This window comes from Rhinatrema bivittatum, chromosome 5 (genome assembly GCF_901001135.1).
Source record: "Rhinatrema bivittatum chromosome 5, aRhiBiv1.1, whole genome shotgun sequence".
NCBI classification, from domain to species: Eukaryota; Metazoa; Chordata; class Amphibia; order Gymnophiona; family Rhinatrematidae; genus Rhinatrema; species Rhinatrema bivittatum.
The window spans coordinates 340,756,241-340,783,510 of NC_042619.1; the positions used below are offsets into that span (position 1 = coordinate 340,756,241).

At 45.3% G+C, this 27,270-nt stretch overlaps 1 protein-coding gene across 1 annotated transcript in view; it reads right to left on the bottom strand.

Annotated features, from left to right (window-relative positions):
• The window catches only part of LOC115092958 (E3 ubiquitin-protein ligase HERC2-like), a 2,733,734-nt gene that overhangs the window by 1,592,598 nt on the left and 1,113,866 nt on the right, over nt 1-27,270 (bottom strand). Inside the window, 1 exon segment of the mRNA XM_029604466.1 lies at nt 10,423-10,693. Coding sequence (XP_029460326.1) covers nt 10,423-10,693 — 271 coding nt within the window.

Below are 27,270 nucleotides of genomic sequence, written 5' to 3' on the forward strand. Positions count from 1 at the left end.
TACACAGTCAGGCTTCGTGGGGAGAAGTTCTTACGCTGGGCGCATGATTCAAAGATTGCCGGTCGTCTCTCTCTTCAGTGATTGTATTGGTGGCCAACCATGATTACCGACACTAGAGCCTATGTAGACTTTTGCTCAATGTGTGCTTAGCAAAAACCCCCGGTGGGTCGACCTTGGAGCCTTCTTTAGCCACTTCTTGTGCCAGAGGAACCGTGGACTCATCTATCCACGGACTTTGTTGTAGACCTACCACCTTCTAGAGGGAACACCATCATTTGGCTCAACGTGGATCTGTTTTCCAAAATGGCCATTTCATCCCATTGCCTGCTCTACCATCGGCCCCAGAGCTGGCACATCTCTTCTTCCTACACATGTTCCGACTGCATGGTCTACCCACGGACATAGCCTCTGACAGAGGTACCCAATTCGGCGCCCGCTATTGGCGCGCCCTATGCAGCACGTTTGGCATTTCCATCAGCCTAACGACTGCATGCCATCCTCAGGCCGGCCAAGCCGAGCAGATGAACTGCTTGCTCAATAGATTTCTCCGTGCCTATACCACCGATCATCAGGATAACTGGGCAGAATTACTTACGTGGACGGAGTTTTCCCACAACTCCCACATCGCAGCAGCTACCAGAGTCTCGCCGTTCTCCATCATCTACGGCAGGTAAACCCGGCATCCATTAACGATCCCACTTTCGATACCTTCACCAGCACCTCAGGCTACCGCTGATGCCCTCAAAGCTCTCTAACCCAAACCAATCTCCATTTGCGTCAAGTTGAGGCTCAGGCTAAGAAGTCTACGGACGTTCACCGTCATCCTGCTCCGGAATTCCAACCTGGTCGCAAATACCCATCTCAGAGATTTTCACCCAGATACACTGGCCCGTTCCCTGTCACTTGACATATAGGAACTGTCACCTATCAGCTTCGACTACCTCCAACTCTTGGCATTCATAATACCTTCCACGTATCTCTATTGAAGCCTGTGGTCCTCACTGATCCTTCTCAAAAGGCACCTGTGCCATCCCAAGTTGTTGCTGAAATGGATACCGTATATAAGGTGCAAGAAGTCCTCGATGTCTGTCATAGAGGTCGCTGCTGGGAATATCTCCTGTCTTGGGAGGGATATGGTCCGGAGGAAAATTTGTGGGAACCTGCAGATAACATTCTGGACAAAAGTCTCCTTCTGCGCTTCCACCGTGCCCACCCAGGCAAGCCCAGGCCTCCAAGAGGGGGAAATAAGGGGGGTACTGTTATGTGTGCCACCCACGGTAGGCCCACGTCAGAGGCTCACTCAACCCTGACTGGCAGCTCCTGCCTCTGGTTTGACCTCCCTCACAGCTGTGGGCAGCCACCTGCGCTCTCGAGCTTCCTCTGTCATCTCTGGCTCCTCCACGGACTCCTCGGCAGGCCTCCCCACGTGGTCCACGGGGATACACCGCTATCGAGTGCCATGCCGCCCCCTAGGCGTGTGCACCTCCTTGGCTTTTAAAGAGGCAGCGGCAGGAATCTACCCTGTGGCCCAGGATGATGACGTCACTGGGTCCCAGTATATAAGTCCGGACCCAGCCAGTGCGTCCTTGCCTTGGCAACAGGTCTTCACGTTCCTCGTGTGCTCATTGCTAGATCCCGATCCTGTCCTTGTTCCTGCTCCTGTACCCGGTCTTCGCTTCTATATCTCAGATTGTCTTCTGGCTTGACCCTGCTTCGCCTGATCATTCTCTGACTTGTCTCCTGGTTTGACCCTTGCTTGCTTGACTGCCTGTCCTGACCACAGTCTGCTCACCATTACCTCTAATGGTTCTACCCTAGACTTGCCTTCACAGGCTTCGGCCTACTACTACTCGGGCACCACCTGTCTTGCCTCCCGTACTCTATTGGCGCCCGGGTCTCTGGATCTCTGCCTCGTCCTAGTCTTCCTGCTACCACCACTATTCCCTGGCTGAATCCATCACTGTACGTTGGGCGTCTTCGGATGGAGGCCCACCTAAAACCAGCCAGCCACTGCACCCAAGGGCTCAACCTGCAGGGAACGAGGGCTGGTATCGGCGAAGTGCCTGCCGGCCTCCTTCGTTCAGCCAGCTCCGCCTTCTGACGGTGGGGACCCATAGGGCTTGCCCTGTGGGTAGTGTCAACCCCACCTCAGGCTTAGGGTCCACCTCGGGCCAAGGGTCCACCTCCGGCGCAACACAACCACCACTAGTATCTTGGAAAAGGGTCTGGGAGCGGTGGCCAGACCAAAAAGCAGCGCCCAAAACTGATAACAGCGTCCCAAAACTGTGAATCACAGAAAACGTTGGCGATCTAGTCACATGGGAATATGTAAGAACATAAGAAAATGCCATACTGGGTCAGACCAAGGGTCCATCAAGCCCAGCATCCTGTTTCCAAAAGTGGCCAATCCAGGCCATAAGAACCTGGCAAGTACCCAAAAACGAAGTCTATTCCATGTTACCATTGCTAATGGCAGTGGTTATTCTCTAAAGGGCGGATTTTAAATGCCCTGCGCGCGTAAATCCAGACGGATTTACGCGCACCGGCGCGCCTATTTTGCATAGGCCGCGGGCACACGCAGAGCCCCGGGACACGTGTAAGTCCCTGGGCTTTGTAAAAGGGGCGTGTCGGGGCGTTCCCGGATCATCGCGGCGTTTTGGGGGCGTGTTGCGCATGACGCAGCGTTTCGGGGGCAGCGACGCGGGCGTGGTTTCGGCCCGGGGGTGTTCCGGGAGCATGCCCGCGGCCTCTGGAGCAGCCCCCGGGAGCGGAAAACGGAGCGGGGCTGCTGGCCGGCGTGCGCAAAGTTAGGGGGGGTTTAGATAGGGCCGGGGGGTTGGGTTAGGTAGGGGAAGGGAACAGGCAGCGCGCGCTGGGCTCGGATTTTATAAGATACGCGCGGCTACACGCGTATCTTATAAAATCCAGCGTACTTTTGTTCGCGCCTGGTGCGCGAACAAAAGTACGCGATCGCGCAAATTTTTAAAATCTACCCCTAAGTGAACTTAATAGCAGGTAATGGACTTCTCCTCCAAGAACTTATCCAATCCTTTTTTAAACACAGCTATACTAACTGTACTAACCACATCCTCTGGCAACAAATTCCAGAGTTTAATTGTGTGTTGAGTGAAGAAGAACTTTCTCAGATTAGTTTTAAATGTGTCACATGCTAACTTCATGGAGTGCCCCCTAGTCTTTCTATTATCTGAAAGACTAAATAACCGATTCACATCTACCCGTTCTAGACCTCTCATGATTTTAAACACCTCTATCATACCCCCCCTCAACCATCTCTTCTCCAAGCTGAAAAGTCCTAACCTCTTTAGTCTTTCCTCATAGGGGAGCTGTTCCATTCCCCTTTTCATTTTGGTTGCCCTTCTCTGTACCTTCTCCATCGCAACTATATCTATTTTGAGATGTGGCGACCAGAATTGTACACAGTATTCAAGGTGGGGTCTCACCATGGAGCGATACAGAGGCATTATGACATTTTCCGTTTTATTCACCATTCCTTTCCTAATAATTAATTCCCAACATTCTGTTTGCTTTTTTGACTGCTGCAGCACACTGAACAGACAATTTCAATGTGTTATCCACTATGACGCCTAGATCTCTTTCTTGGGTTGTAGCACCTAATGTGGAACCTAACATTGTGTAACTATAGCATGGGTTATTTTTCCCTATATGCATCACCTTGCACTTATCCACATTAAATTTCATCTGCCATTTTGATGCCCAATTTTCTAGTCTTGCAAGGTCTTCCTGCAATTTATCACAATCTGCTTGTGATTTAACTACTCTGAACAATTTTGTATCATCTGCAAATAAATGAAATATCGACCCATATTTTCTTGAGACATGGACACAGGAACTACAGCTGTCAGACTGAGAAGCCTTGACAATGCCTGCTGTTTCTGTGGGGAGTGGCAGGGAGACACCATGAACATGTCCTGAGGAACACAAACTCCAGCGCATATCCTTCTCGTATCACTGATCCGTTGTGATTTCGACCCACCTCTGATATAAAAGAGAGAAGCATCCCCCTATCTCCTGTTCTCGGAGGGGTGGACGGGATCAGCAAACCTCCACTGGGAGACTCGGGAGCTTCAACTACCTGAGCCCGCACCGCATCTGGACTGTCTGGGATGAAATGATTGAAACCTACCAAAAGGCGTAGTCCTCTGAAAGGTTGCTCCTCTATAAGGTCAAAAATGCTTAGATACCCTACCATAAGCTTGCATGTTAAAGGAGTGATGCATCTGCTTCTTATCCTCTGGCCAGTTTCTCCAACACACTTTCAAACAAGCACGAGCCTTCAAAGGGCAATTTTGTAAGGATAGCCTTAGAGGTTGCATCGGCTGGCAAATTTTGCACTCATAATTGACTCCTGGCTGCTATTATTGAAGCCACTCCTCTGGTTGAGGTACGGACCAAATTGCAGCCCGCATTTGCCAAAAAGGTGGTTGCTGGCTCCATAACTGCTCTGGATTTCACTCCAGAGTCTTTGACCTCCTGAAAGAGAACTAAACAAGTGCGAGCCACCAGGGAACAAGAAGCTATCTGCAAAGTCATTGCCACTGCTTCAAATGCTTAAGGATGGCCTCAGTTCTATCATGTACATCCTTCAAGGCCACTCCTTCCTCCAGAGGGATAGTCGTCCGCTTGGAGACTGCACAGACAAGTGTGTCCACTTTTGGAAAATGCAAAAGCTCTCTCACCACTGCAGGGTTTCCAAAACTTGACCCCCTGTGAAATTAGCCTCCAAAGTGCCCCACTCAAGATCAGTCAATTCTTGATTGGCCTCCATTGCAGGAAAATACAAGATGCTTTATACAAGGAAACCAAAATGGGATTTTTCTTAGGCTCAGAACTGGAATCTGGCCCAGGAAATCCCAGCACGTTCAAGGTCTGGGAAAGCAAAGCCAGCAGCTCATCTCTATGAAAGAACCACAACATAGGCCTAGACCTGTCTAATCCCAGAGGAATTTCCTCAGCCTCCAGGGAGTCAGGATCGACCTAGTCATTCATGCCATCCAGATCCTTATCAGGAATGCTGATCTACATGTACTTTGGCACTTAGCAGTACTGGGCTGTAGCTCTGCCCTGGCAGGATTGGACTGGGCTGAGAACAGTGCATGAAGAAAGGATTGCAATCCTTGAAAGAATTCTACCCATGAAAAGGCAGAAGGATGCATGCCAAAACCAGGAGGCACTTGTACTGCACCCACTAAGCTACCTTCCCATGCTGGCAATCCAGTTAAGGCGGTTCCAATACCAGGCATCCCTCCTGGCTCATCTTTACCCAGGACCGTCACCAGGCTGGGAAAAATCAGGATTAGGAAAATCAGAGGAAGATAATTCTCCCTGAACCTCTAAATAGCGCTGGCACAAGTTAGGGGGCATGCCAGGCTAAGATGCCCAAATATGACAGGTGGCGCACAGGGAAAGTCACTTAGGTTTCCTTAGCTTTAAGAACCATATTTTTTATATGCGTCCAAAATTTAGGAGTCCTAAAGTTAAGCGCACAAACAACACATCCAATTTGTGCGCACAGGCAAGTGTGCATCTAATTGGATGCCGCTATAACCTGGACATCCAAACCTACACCCGTCTAGGCATCCAAAAAACTGGGTGCAAAACCTGGATGCACAGTCAGACACACTGACCAAACAGAGGATCCTGAAGAGGGCAGCCTAACTCGTAGGCATAAGCACCAGAAAACATCACCATGGCCTACCACGTGACACACAGGGAAAAGCCTCAGAGCAGGGCCTAGCCAATATAGGCTGCTCAAACCGCCAGGCTGCCCATGTCCCTTAATCTCCCTCTGCTGATTATCCAATATCAGAAGTCCCTCCTGACATGTCTTTACCCAGACAGGATGAATGTCGGAACTGCGCATCAAGCATAGAGCCCGGGGAAGGTGGAAGCCCTGCATAAAGCCCTCCTTTTCTGTCTCTATATTTATTTATTTTTTTACTACTTTTTTAAACCTTACCTGAGTTCAACCCTTCCCGGCTGCGTATGGTCTTCGCCTGCGGAGGGAGAGGGAGAATGCCATCACCGCTGCGCTCGGCCTCCTGCACTTGCTGCATTTCAGATGTTCAACCAGCTAAGCCCACGCTGGCTGAAAAACCAGCTACCAAACCAAGGCACTCATCTGAGGGACCATGGAAATTGCCTCAGGAAATAACTGGGGGAGGGACCATGTGGTATCACCGCAGAAGAGCGGAACAAATACATTTTCCTTATATTTCTCCTTCTAAAATCATAAGCAACCTACAGCAGGAAGATGCATGGTCACGATCTGCTGGAGACAAATACTGACAGGCTGATGTCACTATACAGTGATGTCAGCCTTGCTCTTTCTCCATCTGCTGGAAGAGGTGCATAACCTACTGGTCCTGAATCCATCAATCTGGGTGCTTGGAAAGTTGGCATTTTTATCTGAGAGATTATCTGAGATATAAAGCATGAACAGAGCTCAAATCTCCCAGCTCTATGTCAATGTGTGTGCCCATACAGCCTCTTGTGCAGACTACTGTCACATCTTGTCTGTTGAGATAAACAACAAGACTACTCTCTGCAGGATGATGGGAAAGACACAGATGACATGAGTCAGTCATCTTTCTCTAAATGCATCAACTCTTTTCTGGAGGCCATGTTCATTTACATGCCTGACTGAATCCAGCACCCCTCTACTGAGCAGAAGAGGAGGGAAGAACAAAGGGACTTCTATGAGATAGCTCACTTCCCCATTGTCACTGGGGATAGAGATTATATGGGCTTGCCAGAAACCATCTACTGGAACTATACGTTTTACTACAGCCGAAACATTCAAGTTGGCTGTGACTATTGTTTACTGGTGATGAATGTGATGAACAAGTACCGTGAAAAATCGTAGAAACTATTATTATTAAGGTCGTGGACCCTTGGGCCGGCTGAGACGGTAGATGTATACTGTGGGAACCCACAGGAAGCGTCACAGCCGGGAAGCGGCGCTGAAGAGACTCTGGAGAAGACTTCACCACTGGAAGCCCGAGGTCACCCCAGGAGGAGCCCGTAGGAACCCGGACCTCTTGGACTTAGGTGGGACCCTATGCGACCAAGGATCCGGGCAGCGGCCGAAGAGGCGGACGCTGAGGACGGCTGGGCCCAGGAGGCTGGAAGACTCTTCACCCTCAGAAGCCCACGGCTCCCCCAGGGGAGCCTATGAGAGCCCGAGCCGGTTGGAACTTAGGAGAATCCTCTGGGGCAGCAAGTACTGCATACCTGAGGTGGTGGAAGAAGCTGAAGTCGGAGTCCAGGAATGAAGCCGGGTCAGAAGCCAGAAGTCAGAGTACCAAACCAAAACCAGGGGCTGAAGCTGAAAACAGAGTCGTGGGACGGAGCCGGGTCGGAAGCCAGAAGTCAGAAGACAAATCCAAAGCGAGAGGCGGAAGCTGAAGATGTAGTCAGGGAACGGAGCCAGGTCAGAAGCCAGAAGTCAGCAGAGACGATCCAGAACCCAAACGCAGCAACTAGTAACTCAGAAGAAATGAGTGAACCTCGTTGCAAGGCCTCGTCCTAGTGAAGCTGCAGGGTTTAAATACCCTGCAGCGTATGACATCATCCAGGGCGTCCCCCTTGGTTTTCCTGCGCTGGCCCCCTTTAAAACTTCAGCCCCTGGGCGCGCGCGCGCCCAGGGCGCAGGGCCAAGTACGTCGGGTCGGCGGCGTCTCCCTCGCACAGGGAGAGCCATGGCAGGCTGCGGATCGGGCCTACGCGGCCGAAGATGAGTCTGTGCGGGCCAGGCCAGCCCCGAGGTAGGAGGAGGGACCGGGGCTCTTTTAAACTAAATATCATATAGGTATTAATATTGTTTTTACAAGTAGATAAAAATCAAATTATTTTTCTATATATTTTTTATTGCGTTGGCTGCTATTTCCAATGACTGAATTATAGGCGTTTTTGGGCGTTTTTTAATCACCCATAAGTCCCCAGTTTTTATTTGGTTGACAAGTGGCTGTTTCAATATTAAGTCACATATTTTATTTTTGATTCTTGAGATTGATTAAACATAAATTCCTGGTTATTTCAGTTGTTAAAAGTACTTCTAATTTTTTGCTAACACTTGCGTTATTTGTCACGCCCACTTTTTGATTGACAAACGGTTTTAGCGCTTTTTTAGTTCCATTTAAAGCGTCTTTTATGAGGCGTCTCTGTCCATCACTGGAGCGGAAACTATGTGAAACCACGATCTTGCCGGAGTAAGTAGTAAATTATTGTCAGTCTTTTGCTTTCTGCCGCAGTGACTAAGTTAGAATTTTGTCACAGCAGACTTATGCCTGTGCACCGTGATCGCATCGGCTATTCAAACTAAGTAATCATGATGCTAGTCACTCTCATAGATTGATAGACAGGCGTAATTTCTGGCAACCAGAAATATTCTACCAGTGTTTTAAACTAAATATCATATTGGTATTAATATTTGTTTTACAAGTAGATATAAATCAAAATATTTTTCTATATATTTTAAAAGTTCATTTATTGCGTTGGCTGCTATTCCCACTGACTGAATGTTAGGCGTTTTTGCGCGCTTTTTAATCACCCACAAGTCCCCACCCTTATTTAGTTTGACAAGAGGCTGTTTCAATATTAAGTTACATATTATTTTATTTTGGATTTTTGAGATTGATTGAATACATTCCTGGTTATTTCAGTTGTTAAAAGCACTTTTAATTTTTGCTAACACTTGCGTTATTTGTCACGCCCACTTTTTGATTGACAAGCGGTTTTGGCGCGTTTTAGTTCTATTTAACGCGTCTTTTACGAGGCGTGTCTGTCCATCACTGGAGCGGAGACCATGTGAAACCACGATCTTGCCGGAGTAAGTAGTAAGTTATGGTCAGTCTTTTGCTTTCTGCCGCAGTGACTATGTTAGAATTTTGTTACAGCAGATTTATGCCTGTGCACAGTGATCACATCGGCTCTATCAGAATCTGGCTTTTAAAAATCAGGTTTAGATATTAAAACGGCCACAGTGTTTGTATCGTTGCAGTTAGGTTATCAAGGTCCAAAGAATTTTTATAAAAAATGAAGTTTGTTAATATATGGAGTTAACATACAAAATCGCAGCATTATGCGGTACATAGTTTGCCTACATTTATAAAATCATTAAGAACGCCTGTTCACTGTAGCAACCTCATCAGCGCTTTTGCAATATTTTTTTAAATAAATATAATTTATTTTTTATCTACATATTGCTAATTTATTTGATTACCCAGGACCAATACCGTGATAAATTCAGTAGCCATTAAAAGGATCGTATTTGTTATGTTCTACACAAGCTGTTTAGTTTCAACATTTAAAGCACTGTTGGATGATACATTTCCTACTTTATAAAATAAAAAAAATTTTCAGTGTTTGCTTAAATGATTTTAATTATTGAATTTTTATGACACAGTATTTCAACCCTTGGAGAGATGACTATGTATGATTTATAAATAATATGTTTCATATACTCGAGTTAATTCAATATATAAAAATTAATAATTGATGATTGTATAATTAAAAATTGATGATTGTATAAAAAAAATTTTTCATAGGACCATTAGTTATGTTGTGATCATTTAATGAACAATCTTACTTATTAATTTTCTGATGTTTTACATATGAAGTTTGTTTCATATAAAAGAGTTATCAAAAGAATCTCTACATACAGGTATAAACAACTTTTTAAAATAATTTTATCCAGTGTGTTTTTAAGAATTATAATGTTATGTACCTTTTCAATGATATTTTACATTCGTATAACTTTTATGATTTGTTTTATTTGTGCAATTATTTAATAATGTATTTATTGTTGTAGCCCCTGAGGCAGCCCCTGGCGGGGCGAAACTCGGCCGGAGTCGGGCGTCTGTTTGAATATTGTGTCTCCACTCAATAAAAGGGTTTTTTTGGACTTCATGGTGTCTAATCCACTTTGTTGCCCTGACGGCATTCTTAGACAACCTACCCCTCTTGTTTCTTCAGAACTAAAGTTTGGTCAGGCATTTTCAGTTTCTTGCTCTAAGATCATGGCCCACATATGCTTCATAGAGTTTCACAGTCTATCACATGGGCATACTTTGATTATCACAAAAAAGATAAGTCTCATGCATAGGGAAATGTGCCAGCTAATGTATTCCACGACGCAGATGCAATTTCCTTCATCATCTTGTCATTTTGTGAGTCAATTAACCACTATTTAGGATCCTGAACAGGCTGTTTGCCAGAAGATAATTGCAAAAACCTTTACTTACCAGCTGGTCTCAATAGCTATTTGCCTCAAGATGGTTCCTGCTGGAAAAATGAGTGAACTGATTCTACAGTGTATTTAGTAATCAGAATTTTTTTTTTATTTTACCAGACCAGGAAACAGAAGTTTCAGAATCCACATACCCGGCGAGCTTGAAGCAGTCCCAGAGGTCTCAGAAAGTGATTTTAAAGCAAACTCAATATTTGTCCTCAGAAATCCCATTTCCATTAGCTGGCCTACAATTGGCAGGGCTGGAATAGGCGACTGCTTGTGTTTTTTCACTTTGGAAGGTCGAATATGTTGTACTGTGATGGGTGTTGTGGCCTCACTCGAACTACAGCAATCTTCAAACAATGGAGTGGAAGGATAAGTAGACTCCACTGCTAAACACTGACACACTGCCAAAGCAGCAGCCTAGTGGGCATAAATTACAAGAACAATTACTGAAATGCATATTATCAAAGTTCTAAATACAAACACAGAACTCAGACTACAAATAGGTGAAAGTGGACTGAATAGATATTGTGCCAAACAGAAAACAGCTTAAAAAATTCCAAGTTATTGATGTCATTGCACCTTTAACCCTTCCTCTCAGGTTATGACAGTTCTATTTACTTTCAACAGGCATGGGCTCCTCTAAGCAACAGAAATTTGAGCATTTGAAAATGAAGATCGAAGCAGGGGAAGACTATTAACAAAATTCTAAATGTGTTCAGCTAGTGATTCAACTATCAGAAATATTTTTAAAGTTCACAGAACTATTGAAGTCAAGGAAAGATTTATAAGATCAAGAAAAATCTGATAGAGCTACCCCAAAACTGGTCAGATTTGCAAAACAGAAACCACAGATCACTGCAAATGATGTGCTTAAAAGTTTAACTGACACTGGAGTAGTCCATAGGTTCACAATCAAGTGCTGCATATACTGTACAACAATAATGGGAGATTTGTCAGAAGGAAACATTTTCTATGAACTAATCGCAGTCATAGTCTAAACTTGGAACAAAGTGCTTTGGAATGAAGAAACAAAAATTGAGCTGTTTGACCCCAACCACACAAAATATTTTAACTTACATTCTTAACAATGTAGTTTAGAGATTTTTGTTTTTATAGATTTCTCCTTCTTTGTAAGAATGAATTATAGCATCTTCATTGTCAAATGCTAAGACAGCTGCTACTTAGAGAAGCCCATGGTTGTTGAAGCATAAAAACGGAAATAGCAAAAAATGACCAAATAATCCATCCAGTCTGCCCAGAAAGCTTCTGCTAGTATCTGCCATGCCATGAAGTTTACCCCATCCTTATCACTTTCCCAGACCATAAAAGCCAGGCCCTTCATCGTTGCTGTTCGAATCCAATTCCCCTTTCCCCCTGGCACTGAAGCAGAGAGCCATGATGATGATGCATTAATATGAAGGCTTATTGGTTAACGGTGGTAACAGTTGCATCAGCAAGTTACTTCATGCTTATTTGTTCATAATCTGAAATGTTAGAAGGGTCACATTACTTTTTCAATCGTGAAATTCCCTTCAGCTTATTAATTTAAGGCCTGAGTCAATCAACTTTTTGGGCCTTAACTTTTTTTTTTTTTAAAGTAGTAATGAATCATATTCACTGCTTTATTATTTTTTACCTGTTACAATCAGAAAATAAATATCAATTTTAATTTAAAATTTGCAAAAAGATTTCATGTATAACTTTGTGACACAAGCAGTTAATCACTGTTCAGTACATTAATCCACAAATTTTATTCAATCAGAGGGAATAAAAGGGAATACTAAAGATACAAATGATTTTAAATAGTTGATAGTAACCCCAACACGGCTGTGTTTCGTGCCAGGGCTGCGTCAGGGAGACCAACAGGCATTCATGTTGAATGCAAAGATAACAAATCACAGGTATTGAAGAGTAGGCTAACACGAGGGCATGCAGACCACCTCAAAAACAATTAACTAGCGGGAAGATGGGGGAGGGGGAACAATTAACTAGCGGGAAGATGGGGGAGGGGGAAAGAGAGAAAAGGAGAAAGGAGTAATGGAGCAAAAAGTGGAAATACCAGAGGGGAGAGGAAGAAAAGAAAGGTTATAACAATACAGAATCCATATCATAATGCTCCAGGAACACAAAAGCCGAGGTTCATAGAATTTAGAAGGGTAAGGAGATGGTGGAAACAAAACCAATTAATCAGAACATTGTAGAATTAGAAACGAGGGGGAAAGAAGTGTGTGTGTGTTGGGGGGGGGGGGGGGGGGGTGAAGGAAGGGGAGAGGGAAAGGACAGTTAAACCAAAACATTAGATAGATTTAAAAAATGATCATTAAAGTAAAAGTTAAAATTAGAGAAACAATGAAAAATCATATTGAAAAAACATTATATTGAGAACGTTGAAAAAAAATTAAAGGAACATTGAAAAAACTAAGCAGGAGTAGGACAGATAAACATGTAAAAACGGGGTGTTTCCAAGATGGCGACCTAGATGGTGTGTGCTGTCGCGCTCCCGCTTGCTGTTTCCACAAATATCTTAGAACCAAGTTTGATCTTGGTAATTTTAATTATGCCGCATAAGCGCAAGGGCAAGATTAGGGTTTTCCCAGCGGACCCTGATCCTGCGGTGGAGCAGCGTTTGATCACCCAGTACACCGTCACTGCACACTCTAAACCGGCGGAGAGCCCCATTGGCGGTTCACGGAGAGAGGCCACGATATTGCCCGGGGAAATCACCTTAAGCCCGCCGGATTCAAAGCAACCTCTAATTGCATCCTCACCGAATCCTGCTGCTTCTGCACAGACACCGATTGAGGGTGGAAGTCTCGTCGGAAGGTCTGTGCTTGCAGGGAGGAGCGGCGGTGACGCAGAGGAACTCCCAACCTCCTCGTTAATGAGTGCCCCGGACCCACCGGAGGGAGGAGCGGTTGGAGGTGAGATCTCTCTGGTTGGAGAGGAACGTGGCCCAACAGAGGAATTTGGATTAAAAGATCTGAAGACAGAGGATTTGGTCAAACCAGAGGTTGTTTCGGTGGACTCCCTTTGGGGAATGATGGCAGGTATGTCTAAACTGATAAAGGAACAAATCTCTCAAATAGCAAGTTTGGGGAGAAAACTAGATTCGGTGTCCAAGGACAGTTTTCAAGCACAACAAGAGCAAGTGCATGTGACTGAGACGCTAAAGATAGAAGTGAAAAAGTTACAGGACACATCTACAGACCTAGTGCGGGACTCTATGGCCTCTTCAAGGCGTTTAGAAGCAGTCGAGAATTTTCTCAGACATTTGAATCTTAGACTCTTGAACTTCCCCAAAGTCTTGGGAGAAATACCTATTGTGACTTTCAAGAAATATCTTCAAGAGGCCTTAAAAATCCCACTTGAGCAGATACCTCCAGTTAAAAAAATCAGTTTTTTAACTCAAAGAACTGGTAATGTTTCCTTAAGGGAGGGGAATAGGCCTGATTTATCGAATCTTACCCAGTACCTGGAAAACTCAGAAGTAGAGGTAACAGAGAGATCTGTATTGTTTCATCTCATTATATTCGGAACAGGATTTTAGCTTTATAATGAGAGCTTATTTTAAGAATATGAAAGAATTGTACTTAGGTCAACTGATCCGTATATTTCCTGATCTATCTCTGCCGACCCAATTGCGGCAAAAAGTTTTCCTATCGATGAGAGCGGAAGTGTTGGCACTGGGCGCGAGTTTTCATCTTCGCTATCCGTGTAGATGTGTAGTAAAAATTTATATGTTTTCTTTAACCCAGACCATTTGAGAGAATTCCTTGTTAGTAAAAGCCAACCGCCTTCCATTATTGGATAAAAAATAATGTCTGTGTAGGAATCTCGCCATTTTTGTTTCTTTTATACTGATTTAAATATCTTCTCAATTATAGTAAATACACCCCCCCCCCCAAGTTTCTTATATAAATCTGTTGGGATAAAAGTATGAGAAGGATTATATCTATGATGTAATTAGACTCATGTGATGTTTGTAATTTGATTTTCTTGCTATTTTTTTTTTTACTTGTATCTCATGGGAATGTTTCAAACAAAGTTATTCTTTGTGAATTATGTTTAAAATTGACAAATAAAAAATTTTAAAAAAATTGTAAAAACCAACCTCAGAAAAACAGAGGCGGAGAATTCTTGAAAAAGGAGGGGATTCTTAAGGGGACAAAAACTCTGAGGAAGGTACATTTGAAAAAGCAGGAAATAACTCATATGGTCCCAACGGGGACAAAAGCCTGTAGAGAGAAACTCACTGTAACCAGAATGGAATCAAAACGAATTACATAAGAAGCCTGCCTAGTTGCGGTGTTCCTCAGAGACTAAATAAACACTCAAAACCCCTTAGTAGAAAAAGCAGTCTTTAATGTAGGAAAGGAGCGAGACAGAGATAAAGTGTGCCAAAGAAGTAATCATGTGACACCTAAGAGCACATGAAACCCCAGTCAAGAAAGAAGAAAAGAAAACAGCAATGGAGAAAGGGAAGGATGGGGGGAGGAGGAGGGAAGGGTAAGGAAGGGGGAGGGGAGATGGATGGGCTGGGGGAAGAGGAGGGAAGAAGGAAGGGAAAAAAAGGAGAAGGTGGGGAAGGGGAGAAGGCGGGTAAAGAAAATGGAAGGGGGAGAGGGAAAAGAAGGGTAAGAAAAAGGGGAGGGGGAAAGGAGCAAGAAAATAAAAACATACTGGTCTGAACGGCACAAGAAACCACCAGAAGAAAGCAGAGCACTCCATCTCCCGAAACATTTTAATTTGAAAATCCAGCATTGCTCCTTTTGAATCAAGATGGAGGAGAAGTCGCGCCCCCCCCCCCCCCCCCCCCCCCCCGGGCAGGATGATGTGGTTGTTCTAGAACAAAAAAAAACTTAATGACATAATGTTTTGGTTATGAGATAGCCAGTATGCAGCACAAGTAGCCTCCAAACAGGCTGACATTAGGCAAGAACGATGCTCAATTATTCTAGCGGGTAGTTTTGTCCATATAGATCAACAGGCAAGTGGATAGTATTGCATAAATGACACAAGAAGAGGTGCATGTGGTATATTGTTTCAGGGTGTATTGTTTAGAAGAAACTGGATGTGTAAAACACTGAATTGATAAGAAATGAAACCAGACAGAGCACTGGGTACATGAAAAATGGCCCTTATTGGGAGGGTGTTGTGTCAGGGTTTCTGGTTTAAGTTCTGAGGAGACTGGTATGTCAGGAAGATTTTGCCAAATCATAGCAGCTCCCGGAAAATGGAATGAGTGGAAAAAATCCTTCAATGATCCTAAATGATGAAGATCACTTTTCTACCATGCAACGAAAACGGAAGAATACAAGTGAGACGAGAGTCTGTCTCTCTAGTACGTTGCATGAACAAAAGATCATGGTTAATATAGATGGCTCTCTTAAATGCCTGCGTGAGGACGTGGGGCGCATAACTCCAACCACGAAAACATCTCAGCAAAAGCTTGGAATGAGAGATGAAATCCTATCTAGAAGAGAAAATTCCACCGAGCCTAAAGAATTGTCCAACCAGAATATCGTTGCCTAACAAACAGAAGTTTGTGTGCTTTATTTTAAATTGGTAGTCAGAAAGTCAGGCAACAAACAGACGTTTAGGTGTTTGCATTAAAAAGGGAGCCAGAAGAAAGAAATAAGCAAGGAGCAGTGTATGTCTAAGTAAAAAGGTTGAAAAAAGTTCAGTTACTCAAATTGGTAAAGTGTTAAAGCAGTGTGACTGATATGATTATTAACCAATATTTGTTAATCAGAATAGCAGTGAGTCACTTAGGACAACTAACTGTAGTGTAAATCTCCAAAGATATTGTTTTGTACTAATTTATCTTAGAAGCTCGAGATATATTGCAAGGGAAGAGCTCAGTAACCCACAATCCAGTGGGAGCACTGAGAGGAGAGGATCACCTTGCTAGTGGCTGGAAATAATCAGTAAGTACTGCAGGGAGAAATTTTTAAAACTTAAAATTATTGGGAGAAATAAACTATTGGGGTTTAATATTTAGTGTGTTAGTGTGTTTTGTTTTAAATGGGTAGTCAGAAAGTCAGGCAACAACCCTCCCAACCATCTCCCACCCACTCCTACCTCATCCTTTAATTTATAGGCAGGTGTCACTTTCACACTTAAAAAAACCCCATAAAAAATCAGCCTTTTTGTTGCGAAAAGAGTCTGTTAGTGGACCCTTGGGCCGGCTGACTGGAGACGGACTCCAGTCGATGGTAAGGGAGCCGGGAGGCGGAACAAGGCTGGAGCGGGTCACAAAGTCTTCGCCCTGGAAACCCGAGACCCCCCCAGGAGGAGCCCGTAGGGGTCCGGGTCACTGGGACTTAGGAGATCTGGTAGTTAAGGCAGACGGACGATCAGGAGAGTTGAGAGGAAGTCCGATGGTCATGGCTGGCTGGAGACAAGGATAATCGAGAAGAAGTCCGAAGGTCGAGGCTGGCTGAAGACACGGCAGGATGCTGGGAAAGCTGGAGCGGAACCACGGAGCGAAAGCTGGAACAGGCAGGGTCAGACAAGGTAGGAACAGGTAGGAGCAAGGCACGGCAGGAACAAGCAGGAACCATGGCTGGAAGCAAGGCACAGCTGGAAAAAGCAGGAACCAAGGCTGGAAGCAAGGCACGGCTGGAACAAGCAGGAACCAAGGCTGGAAGCAAGGCACGGCTGGAACAAGCAGGAACCAAGGCTGGAACAGCAACTAAGCACTCAAGAGAGCGACCTCGTTGCAAGGCAAGGTAGGAGAGACAGACACCGGTTTAAATAGCCAGCCGGCGTCTGACGTCAGGAGAAGGGCGGTTCAGCACTTCTGGGTGCTGGACCTACAAAAGGGGTTCCCTCGCGCGCGTTCCCAGGCAGGGGGAGGAGTCTGGTTTGGGCCTCGGCGGCGTCTCCACGAGGGAGACGCCGCTGCCATGCGGTCGGGTAGGCCCAACGGACCGCGGGTCCTTACCTGAAGAGCAGGTAAGGACCCGGTCGCTAGCCTGGCGACCAGGACCGCAACAGTACCCTCTCCCTTACGCCCCCTCTTCAAAGGACCAGGCCTGTCAGGGTGGTCCAAGTGGAACTGCCGCAGGAGGGATTTGTCCAAGATGTTGCGGGCAGGTTCCCAAGTATTGTCTTCGTCCCCACATCCTTCCCATGCAAGCAAGTATTTCCAACGTCTGTTGACAAATCGAGTATCTAGGACCTCTCGTACCTGAAACGTGGGGTCTTCAGCTGTGGGAGCGGAGCTGGCATTGAGTGGTTTAGGATGAAACCTGGAGAGGATCACTGGTTTCAACAAAGAGACGTGAAAGACATCATGGATGCGTAGAGTAGTAGGCAGCCGCAGGCGATAGGAGACCAGGCCTACTCTCTCTGCTACACGAAAGGGGGCGCAGAACTTGGGTGCCAGCTTCTTGGAGGGTTGTCTCAGATGGATATTTTTGGTACTAAGCCACACTCGGTCCCCTGGGAGAAAAGAGAGTTCGGGTTTCCGATGTCGATCAAAATAGCGTTTTGAAGTGAGTGCGACTCTTTGGAGCTGGCGTTGAGTGGAAATCTAAAGCTTACCTAATTGGTCAGCGTTTAACTGGGCGGCAGGTGAAGCGATGGGTACGGGCAATAGCAAGGGTGGTTTGAGCTGTTTGCCATACAAAATTTGGAAGGGTGACTTCCCTGTTGCCATATGTACTTGATTATTGTAAGCAAACTCTGCCCAAGGTAGAAGGTCCACCCAATTGTCTTGTTTGTGATTGATAAACGCTCGTAAGAACAATTTTAAAGAGCGATTCATGCGTTCAGTTTGACCGTTGCTCTGCGGGTGGAATGCGGTGGAGAAGCTTAACTGGATTTTAAATTTTTTACATAAGGCTCTCCAGTATCTGGCCGTGAACTGCGGACCTCTGTCAGACACAATGTCCTGAGGCAGGCCATGGATGCGGAACACATGGTGAGTGAACAAAGAAGCCAGCTCAGTAGCGGAGGGTAGCTTGGCTAAGGGCACGAAGTGGGCCATTTTAGAGAAACGATCCACAGTGACCATACCACAGTCTTGCCTTGAGAAGGTGGGAGTTCCACCACAAAATCGGTGGCTATATGTGTCCAGGGTTCCGTAGGAACGGGCAAAGGTTGCAGTAACCCCCTCTGAGGACCACTCAGTGGTTTTTGCAGGGCGCAGGTGGGGCAGGAGTTAACGTAGAGCAAAAAGTGTCGTCGAAGTCCAGGCCACCAGTAAAAGCGGTTTATGAGATCCAGTGTTCTTTGTCTTCCTGCGTGCCCACCGGACGACGAGTCATCTCCCCAAGTCAAAACTTTCTTTCAGAGTCTTTTAGGTACAGTGGTTTTAGTCGTGGAATCGAGCGGGGTGGTAGCTAGTTGGATACGTGCAGAATCCAGAATAGGTTGCGGAGCATCCTCTTCCTCAGGTTGGGTGGTGAGAGACAGGGCATCCGCTCGAACATTTTTCTCCGCGGGTCGATACTTGAGAATGAAGTCAAAACGACTGAAGAAGAGTGACCATCTTGCTTGCCGAGGATTCAGTCGTTGGGCTTCAGCTAAATACTGCAAATTCTTATGGTCCGTATATACGGTCACCGGATGGTTAGCTCCCTTGAGCCACTGCCTCCATCTTCGAAGGCTAGCTTGATGGCTAACAGTTCCTTGTCTCCGATGCCGTAATTGCATTCGGCAGGCGAGAACTTTTTGGAAAAGTAGGAGCATGGCATTAACTTGCCCAAAGTATCGTGTTGGCTGAGGACGGCTCCGACCGCTAGATTAGAAGCATTAACCTCCATGATGCCTCCAAGAATGCCTCCAAGAATGCTTGCTTTAATCCTTCGAAGGCTAAACAAGCGGTGGTAGGCCAATCATGGGCATTGACTCCCTTGCGGGTAAGTGCGGTGAGAGGGGCTACCCTCCGGGAGAAGTGAGGTATGAAATGCCTGTAAAAGTTGGCAAAGCCGAGAAATCGCTGTAGAGCCTTTAAGCCTGAAGGACGGGGCCAATTGGTGATAGCAGTGACCTTCTCGGGGTCCATCTGAAAGCCAGAAGAAGAGACGATGTATCCCAAGAAGGGAAGTGACTCACACTCAATCTGGCACTTCTCTAGTTTGGCGTATAAATGATTGTCTCTAAGGGCTTGTAGCATGCGTTTGACGTGTTGGCGGTGTGTGGAGAGATCTCGAGAGTAAATCAAGACATCGTCGAGGTATACTATAACGAAAGAATGAAGCATCTCCCGGAGTACCTCATTCATGAGGTTCTGGAAGACAACTGGAGCATTACACAACCCAAAAGGCATTACCAAATACTCGTAATGTCCGTCCCGAGTGTTGAACGCTGTCTTCCACTCGTCTTCCGGACGAATACGGACCAGGTTGTAGGCCCCACGTAGATCTAGTTTTGTGAAGATGTTGGCTCCTTGTAGTCTATCGAGCAGTTCCGGGATCAGAGGCAGTGGATACCGATCCTTCTTCGTTATGGTGTTCAACCCTCGGCAGTCTATGCATGGCCTGAGAGAGCCGTCCTTTTTGGCTACAAAAAAGAAGCCTGCACCAGCAGGAGAATGTGAAGGGCGAATGAAGCTTTTAGCGAGGTTTTCTGTAATGTAGTCTGACATCGCCCGGGTTTCAGGTAGCGAAAGAGGGTAGACCCGGCCCCGCGGAGGAGTGGAGCCAGGAAGCAGATCAATAGCACAGTCGAAGGGCCGATGGCATGGAAGGAGCTCTGCCTTCTGTTTAGAAAATACATCAGAGAAATCTTGGTATGGTAGAGGGAGTTCGAGAGCTGCGTGACAGAAGAGAACTTCAGGTCGCTGAAGGGAATCCAGGCAGTTCTGGAAGCAGTAAGAACTCCACTGAGCGATTTGAAGCGTACCCCAATGAATCACGGGGGCGTGCTGCTGCAGCCAAGGAAGTCCTAAGACCACTGGATGCACAGACTTTTCAAGTAGCAGGAATGAGATTGTTTCAGTGTGGAGTGTCCCAGTTCGTAGAGTGAGTGGACTCGTGATTTCTGAAACATAGCCGGGTAGGGGGGTTCCCCGGATGGAGGTAACTCGTAGCGGAGGTTCTCGGGACCTCGTAGGGAGTCCAAGCTGGTGCACCAGTTCTTTCAGAATAAAGTTCCCTCCGGCTCCAGAATCAATAAACGCTAGGGTCTGGAAGGACCCTCCTGGGTATTCCAGTGTAACAGGGACCGTATATTGAGGAGCAGCATTAATACAGCCTAGGGGGATCTCCTCCTTCATCCCTAGACTCGGCCGTTTCCCGGTCTCTCGGGGCATTGAGCCAGGAAGTGGCCCTTGGTACCGCAGTATAGACAGAGTCCCTGAGTGCGACGTCGCCTCCTCTCCTCTTCGGTCAAAGGCGTCCGCCCGATCTGCATGGGCTCTTCAGAAGAGGTGTTGCTGGAAGAAGGTGGTGTTTTGTGAGATGAGGTTAGAGGTCTAGAAAAGGTGGGTGCCAGGGAAACCGGCTGATGAAGGACTCGGCCTTCCTTGTCCCGTTGCTGTAGACGTCGGTCGATCTTCCCCGCTAAATCTATCACCTCGTTCAAGGTAGAGGGGACGTCTCGGGTCATTAATTCGTCCTTTATGCGGCCTGCGAGACCCTCCAGGAAAATGCCTCGCAAACAATCGTCCTGCCATCCTAGCTCCATAGCCAGGGTGCAGAATTCTATAGCGTAATCCGCCAGGGAACGAGGCCCTTGTTTTAACTGCAGAATCTCCGTGGTGGCAGTAGTCAAGCGAGCGGGTTCATCGAAAGTTTGTTTGAAATGCGCCACAAAACTTTGTAGGTTGTGCAGCATGGGGTCCTGGTGTTCCCACATGGGTGAGGCCCAAAGCATGGCCTTCCCGTCGAGCAGGGACAAAATATAAGCCACCTTGACGGCATCTGAAGGGAACTGTCCTGGCAGCAACGAGAACTGGATGAAACACTGGTTCAGGAAAGCTCTACATGTCTTGGCGTCCCCGGAGTGACGAGTAGGAGCTGGAAGTTGGGTCTGCACGGGAGGCTGTGGCGCTGGCGGAGGTGGGGGTTGTACCACCTCCGGAGGATTAGCGTCCAAGCGGTTTGCCAGACGATCAACTGTAGCAGCCAGCACCTCCAAGCATTGTTGCTGCTGCTGGATTATTTAGGCCATTCCGGGAATGGCCTACATGCTGGACAAGTCCGCCGGGTCCATGGCCTTGCAAACTGTTGCGAAAAGAGTCTGTTAGTGGACCCTTCGGCCAGCTGACTGGAGACGGACTCCAGTCAATGGTAAGGGAGCCGGGAGGCGGAACAAGGCTGGAGCGGGTCACAAAGTCTTCGCCCTGGAAACCCGAGACCCCCCCAGGAGGAGCCCGTAGGGGTCCAGGTTGCTGGGACTTAGGAGATCCGGTAGTTAAGGCTAGCGGACGATCAGGAGAGTTGAGAGGAAGTCCGATGGTCATGGCTGGCTGGAGACAAGGAGAATCGAGAAGAAGTCCGAAGGTCGAGGCTGGCTGAAGACAAGGAGAATCGAGAAGAAGTCCGAAGGTCGAGGCTGGCTGAAGACAAGGCAGGATGCTGGGAAAGCTGGAGCGGAACCACAGAGCGGAGGCTGGAACAGGCAGGGTCAGACAAGGCAGGAACAGGTAGGAGCAAGGCACAGCAGGAACAAGCAGGAACCAAGGCTGGAAGCAAGGCACGGCTGGAACAAGAAGGAACCATGGCTGGAAGCAAGGCACGGCTGGAACAAGAAGGAACCATGGCTGGAAGCAAGGCACGGCTGGAACAAGCAGGAACCAAGGCTGGAAGCAAGGCACGGCTGGAACAAGCAGGAACCAAGGCTGGAACAGCAACTAAGCACTCAAGAGAGCGACCTCGTTGCAAGGCAAGGTAGGAGAGACAGACGCCGGTTTAAATAGCCAGCCGGCGTCTGACGTCAGGAGAGGGGCGGTTCAGCACTTCCGGGTGCTGGACCTACAAAAGGGGTTCCTGCGCGCGCGTTCCCAGGCAGGGGGAGGAGTCTGGTTCGGGCCTCGGCGGCGTCTCCACGAGGGAGATGCCGCTGCCATGCGGTCGGATAGGCCCAACGGACCGCGGGTCGCGGCAGGAGCGGGGGACCCGAAGAGCGGTGTTGCGGTCCCGGTCGCTAGCCTGGCGACCGGGACCGCAACACTTTTAACAACCTCAGAAATTCCCTATACCTTATCAAGAGTTTGACCATTCCCCTTTAGATCTAAACAAGATATATAGTGAATACACTAATACACTTCAAGGACCCTAATCGTACGCAATCCTACACCCATAACAACCTAAAACTTAACTAGGACCTGAACAAATTTAAGATGAAGGCAGCATGAAGGGGGCTTCCCAGTCTTTTGCATCGAGTGTCACATGTATGATTTTTTACCCACCGGTAAGAAGTTGTATGTGTGCAGCCAATGCAAAGAGCTCCTGTCAGAGAATGATTACGACCTCTGGAGGCTAGAGTGGCAGACCTGGAAAAGCAGAGGCAGACATATAGGTATATAGATTTTAGATAGTGCTAGAGAGGAGCCGGCTGTCGTAGTACATGTGGGTACCAACGACATAGCAAAATGTGTGAGGGAGGTTCTGGAAGCCAAATTCAGGCTCTTAGGTGCAGGTCCCCAGAGGCAGGCAGATCTCCGGAGTTTCAATGCATTGATGAGACGATGGTGCAGGGAAGAGATACTCAGTTTTCTAAGAACTAGGGATCCTTCTGGGGAAGGGGTAGTCTTTTCCAAAGGGTTGGGGTTCCACCTTAACCAGGGTGGAACCAGGCTGCTGGCGCTAACTTGTATAAAGGAGGTAGAGCAGTTTTAAACGAGAACAAAGGGGGAAAGTTGACAGTCACTCAGCAGTGCATGGTTTGGAGGGAGGTATCTTCAAAGGATACTAATGAAGCATTAGAGTTAGGGCATCCCACCAGAGAGGTTCCAATAATAAGAAAAGTAGTCCAAGTGCCTATATTAAAACTCACCTGAGCTAAAAGATTCCCTGTCAACTGAAAAACATAATATAAATACAAACAAAAAACTTACTTTGAAATTTTTGAATGCCAGAAGTTTAAGAAGTAAGATGGGAGAATTAGAGTGTATAGCAGTGAATGATGACATAGACTTAATTGGCTTCTCAGAGACATGGTGGAAAGAGGATAACCAATGGCAAAATGCTAAACTGGAGTACAAATTATATCGCAGTGATAGAGAGGAGAATCTTGGTGGCAGGGTGACACTTTATGTCCAGGATGCATAGAGTCCAACAGGATAAAGATCCTGCATGAGACTAAATGTGCAATCAAGTCATTATGGGTAGAAATCCCTTGTGTGCTGGGGAAGAGTATAGTGATACTATACTACTGTCTACCTGGCCAAAATAGTGAGACGGACAGTGAAATGCTAAGAGAAATTGCTGAAGCTAACCAAACTGGAAGTGCAGTAATAATGGGAGATTTCAATTACTCCAATATAGACTGAGTAAGTGAAACATTAGGGGATGCTAGAGAGATAAAGTTCCTTGATGGAATAAAAGACAGTTTTATGGAGCAATTGGTTCAGAAGCCGACGAGAGAGGGAGCAATTTTAGATCTAATTGTCAGTGGAGTGCAGGATTTGGTGAGAGAGGTAATGGTGATCAATTTTGAATTAAAGACTGGAAGGAGGACAGTATGTAAATCCACAGCTCTAGCGCTAAACATTCAAAATGGAAATTTTGACAAAATGAGAAAAATAATTAGAAAAAACTGAAAGGTGCAGCTACAAAGGCAAAAAGTGTGCAACAGGCATGGACATTGTTAAAAAATATACCATCCTAGAAGCACAGACCAGATATATTCCATGCATTAAGGAAATGTGGAAGGAAGGCAAAATGATTACCAGCATGGTTAAAAGGTGAGGTGAAAGAGGCTATTTTAGCCAAAAGATCTTTATTCAAAAATTGGAAGAAGGATCTATCAGAAGAAAAAGGATAAAGCATAATCATTGGCAAGTTAAATGTAAGACATTGATAAGACAGGCTAAGAGAAAATTTGAAAAGGAGTTAGCCATAGAGGCAAAAATTCACAATAAAAATGTTTTAAAATATATCCGAAGCAGAAGGCCTGCAAGGGAGTCAGTTGGACTGTTGAATTGATCAAGTGGTTAGAGGGGCACTTAGAGAGGAGTTATTTATTTATTTATTTATTTATTTATTTAAATATTTTTGTATATCGACAGTCGTGAACATCTCATCGGTTTACATATAACAAAATGCAGCAAACAGGCTTTACAGTAAACTAGGAACTGGAGTATAAAAATTAAGAGCTAACAAGGCAAAATGTATAACCATGTAAAGAGAGCATAATTTAACAGACAAGAGAATGATCTGAGTAATTATTTACATTAGAAACAAATCACTAAGAGTAGCGACAAGGTGATTATAGGCAAAGGATTTGGAGAAGGCGGATTTACAATTGTGAGGTCAAAAACTATTAGCGTCAATAAGCAGTGTAGAAAACATATTTGCAGTCAAGTTAAGGCCATCGCAGAAAGATTAAATGATTTCTTTGCTTCAGTGTTTACTGAAAAGCCTATTGGAGAGATACCCGTTCTGGAGAAGGTTTTCATGGGTGATGATACAGATCAACTGAACGAAATCACGGTTAACTTGGAAGACGTGGTAGGCCTATTTGACAAACTGAAGAGTAGTAAATCACCTGGACCGGATGGTATACACCCCACAGCTCAGAAAGAACTAAAAAAAATGAAATTTCAGATCTATTAGTAAAAATTTGTAACCTGTCATTAATTCATCTGAAGTACCTGAAGATTTGAAGATGGCCAATATAACCCATATATTTAAAAAGTGATCCAGGGGTGATCCGGGAAATTATAGATCGGTGACCCTGACTTAAGTGCCGAGAAAAATTATGGAAACTGTTATAAAGAATAAAATCAAAAAACATTTAGATAGACATGGTTTGATAGGACACAGCCAGCATGGATTTATCCAAGGGAAATCTTGCCTCACAAATTTCCTACATTTTTTTGAAAGGGTAAAGAACATGTGGAAAAAGGTGAACCGGTAAATGTGGTGTATTTGGATTTTCAGAAGGTGTTCGACAAAGTTCTGCATGAGAGGCTTCTAAGAAAACTAAAAAATTATGGAATAGGAGGTGATGCCCTTTTGTGGATTGCAAGTTGGTTAAAAGTCAGGAAAGAGAGAGTAGGATTAAATGGTCAGTTTTCACAATGGAAAAATGTAAACAGTGGGGTGCCTCAGGGATATGTACTTGAACCGGTGCATTTTAATATATTTATAAATAATCTAGAAAGGGATACAACGATTGAGGTAATCAAATTTGTGGATGACAAAATTATGCAGAGTAGTTAAATCTCAAGCGGATTGTGATGAATTGCAGGAGGATCTTGCAAGACTGGAAGATTGGGCTTCCAAATGGAGGATGAAATTTAATGTACATATTCTTTTTACACAATATGTACACAATACTTTTACACAATATGTACATATTCCCGATAGACCGGTGAGAACAGCTTACAGGAATACCCTTATTGCCCCATCCATCAAATCCTCTTTAAACAAACAAACTTTATCCAAAGTGGGCCCCGAGAAATGGAACTCATTACCCCCCGAACTCCGACAAGAACAATGCCCAATCACCTTCAAAAAGAGACTCAAAACCTGGCTGTTCGAGCAAGCTTTTAATCTACACCAATAATCTCCCACTAATCACGCCTTTTCCATCTTAAAATGGCTCTCTCAGATTATAACCATATTGTAATCCCAGATATCATTCTTACATGCAGCCTTCTCAAACCTCAGTTCTTCCAGATTGAACCATGTTTAGCTATTGTCTTGATTGTCACTTTAACTGTTGTCTTGTATGTTACTTGTTTAGCTATTTTTGAGCTTGTTACACATAAATATCATACTATTTTGTTAATTTTCCTTGTTCTATATAACCGCGTTCTTACATGCCTGTTAATGTTAAAATGTAAACCGAATTGATTTGTAGCTTTGCTACAAGAATTTCGGTATATAAAAATGCTAAATAAATAAATATAGGGAAAAATAACCCTTGCTGTAGTTCTATCTTAGGAGTTACCACCCAGGAAAGAGATCTAGGCATCAAAGTGGATAATATATTGAAATAGTCAGCCCAGTGTGCTGTGGCAATCAAAAAAGCAAACAGAATGTTAGGAATTATTAAGAAGGGAATAGAAAAAAATCATAATATGCCTCTGTCATAATGCCTCTGTATTGCTCCATGGTGAGCCCGCACATTGAGTACTATGTGCTGCTCTGGTCACTGTATCTTAAAAAGGATATAGCTACACTGGAGAAAGTACAGAGAAGGGAGACCAAAATGATAAGGGGCATGGAACGGCTGCCCTATGAGGAAAGGCTAAAGAAGATAGGACTGTTCAGACTGGAGAAGAGATGACTGAAGGGGATATGAAAGAAGTAAACAAAATCATGAAAGGACTTGAACAAGTTAATGTAAATCGGTTATTTACTCTCTCAGATAATAGAAGGACCAGGGGGCAGTCCATGAGTTCAGCAAGTAGCTCATTTAAAACAAATCGAAGGAAATTATTTTTCTCTCAGCATATAGTTAAGCTCTGGAATTCATTGCCAGAGGATGTGGTTACTGCAGTTAGTGTTACTGGTTTAAAAAAAGGTTTGGATAAGTTCCTAGAGGATAAATGCATAAACTGCTATGACGGTAATTAATAAGCATTAGCAGATTGTGATCTATCTAATGTTTGGGTAATTGCCAGGTACTTGTGATTTGGATTGGCCACTGTTGGAAATGGGATACTGGGCATGATTGACCCTTGGTCTGACCCAGTATGGCATATCTTATGTTATGTTATGATATATTGTAAGGAAGTAACTATCCAGCCCATATTGAACTAATTCAGAGACAATAGTATGTCACCGGTGTGTCAGATTGCCAGGTAAAGGTTTATAATAAATGCAATCCAATAACTGACATCTAACCTCTGCAATGTAATCAATGCGATT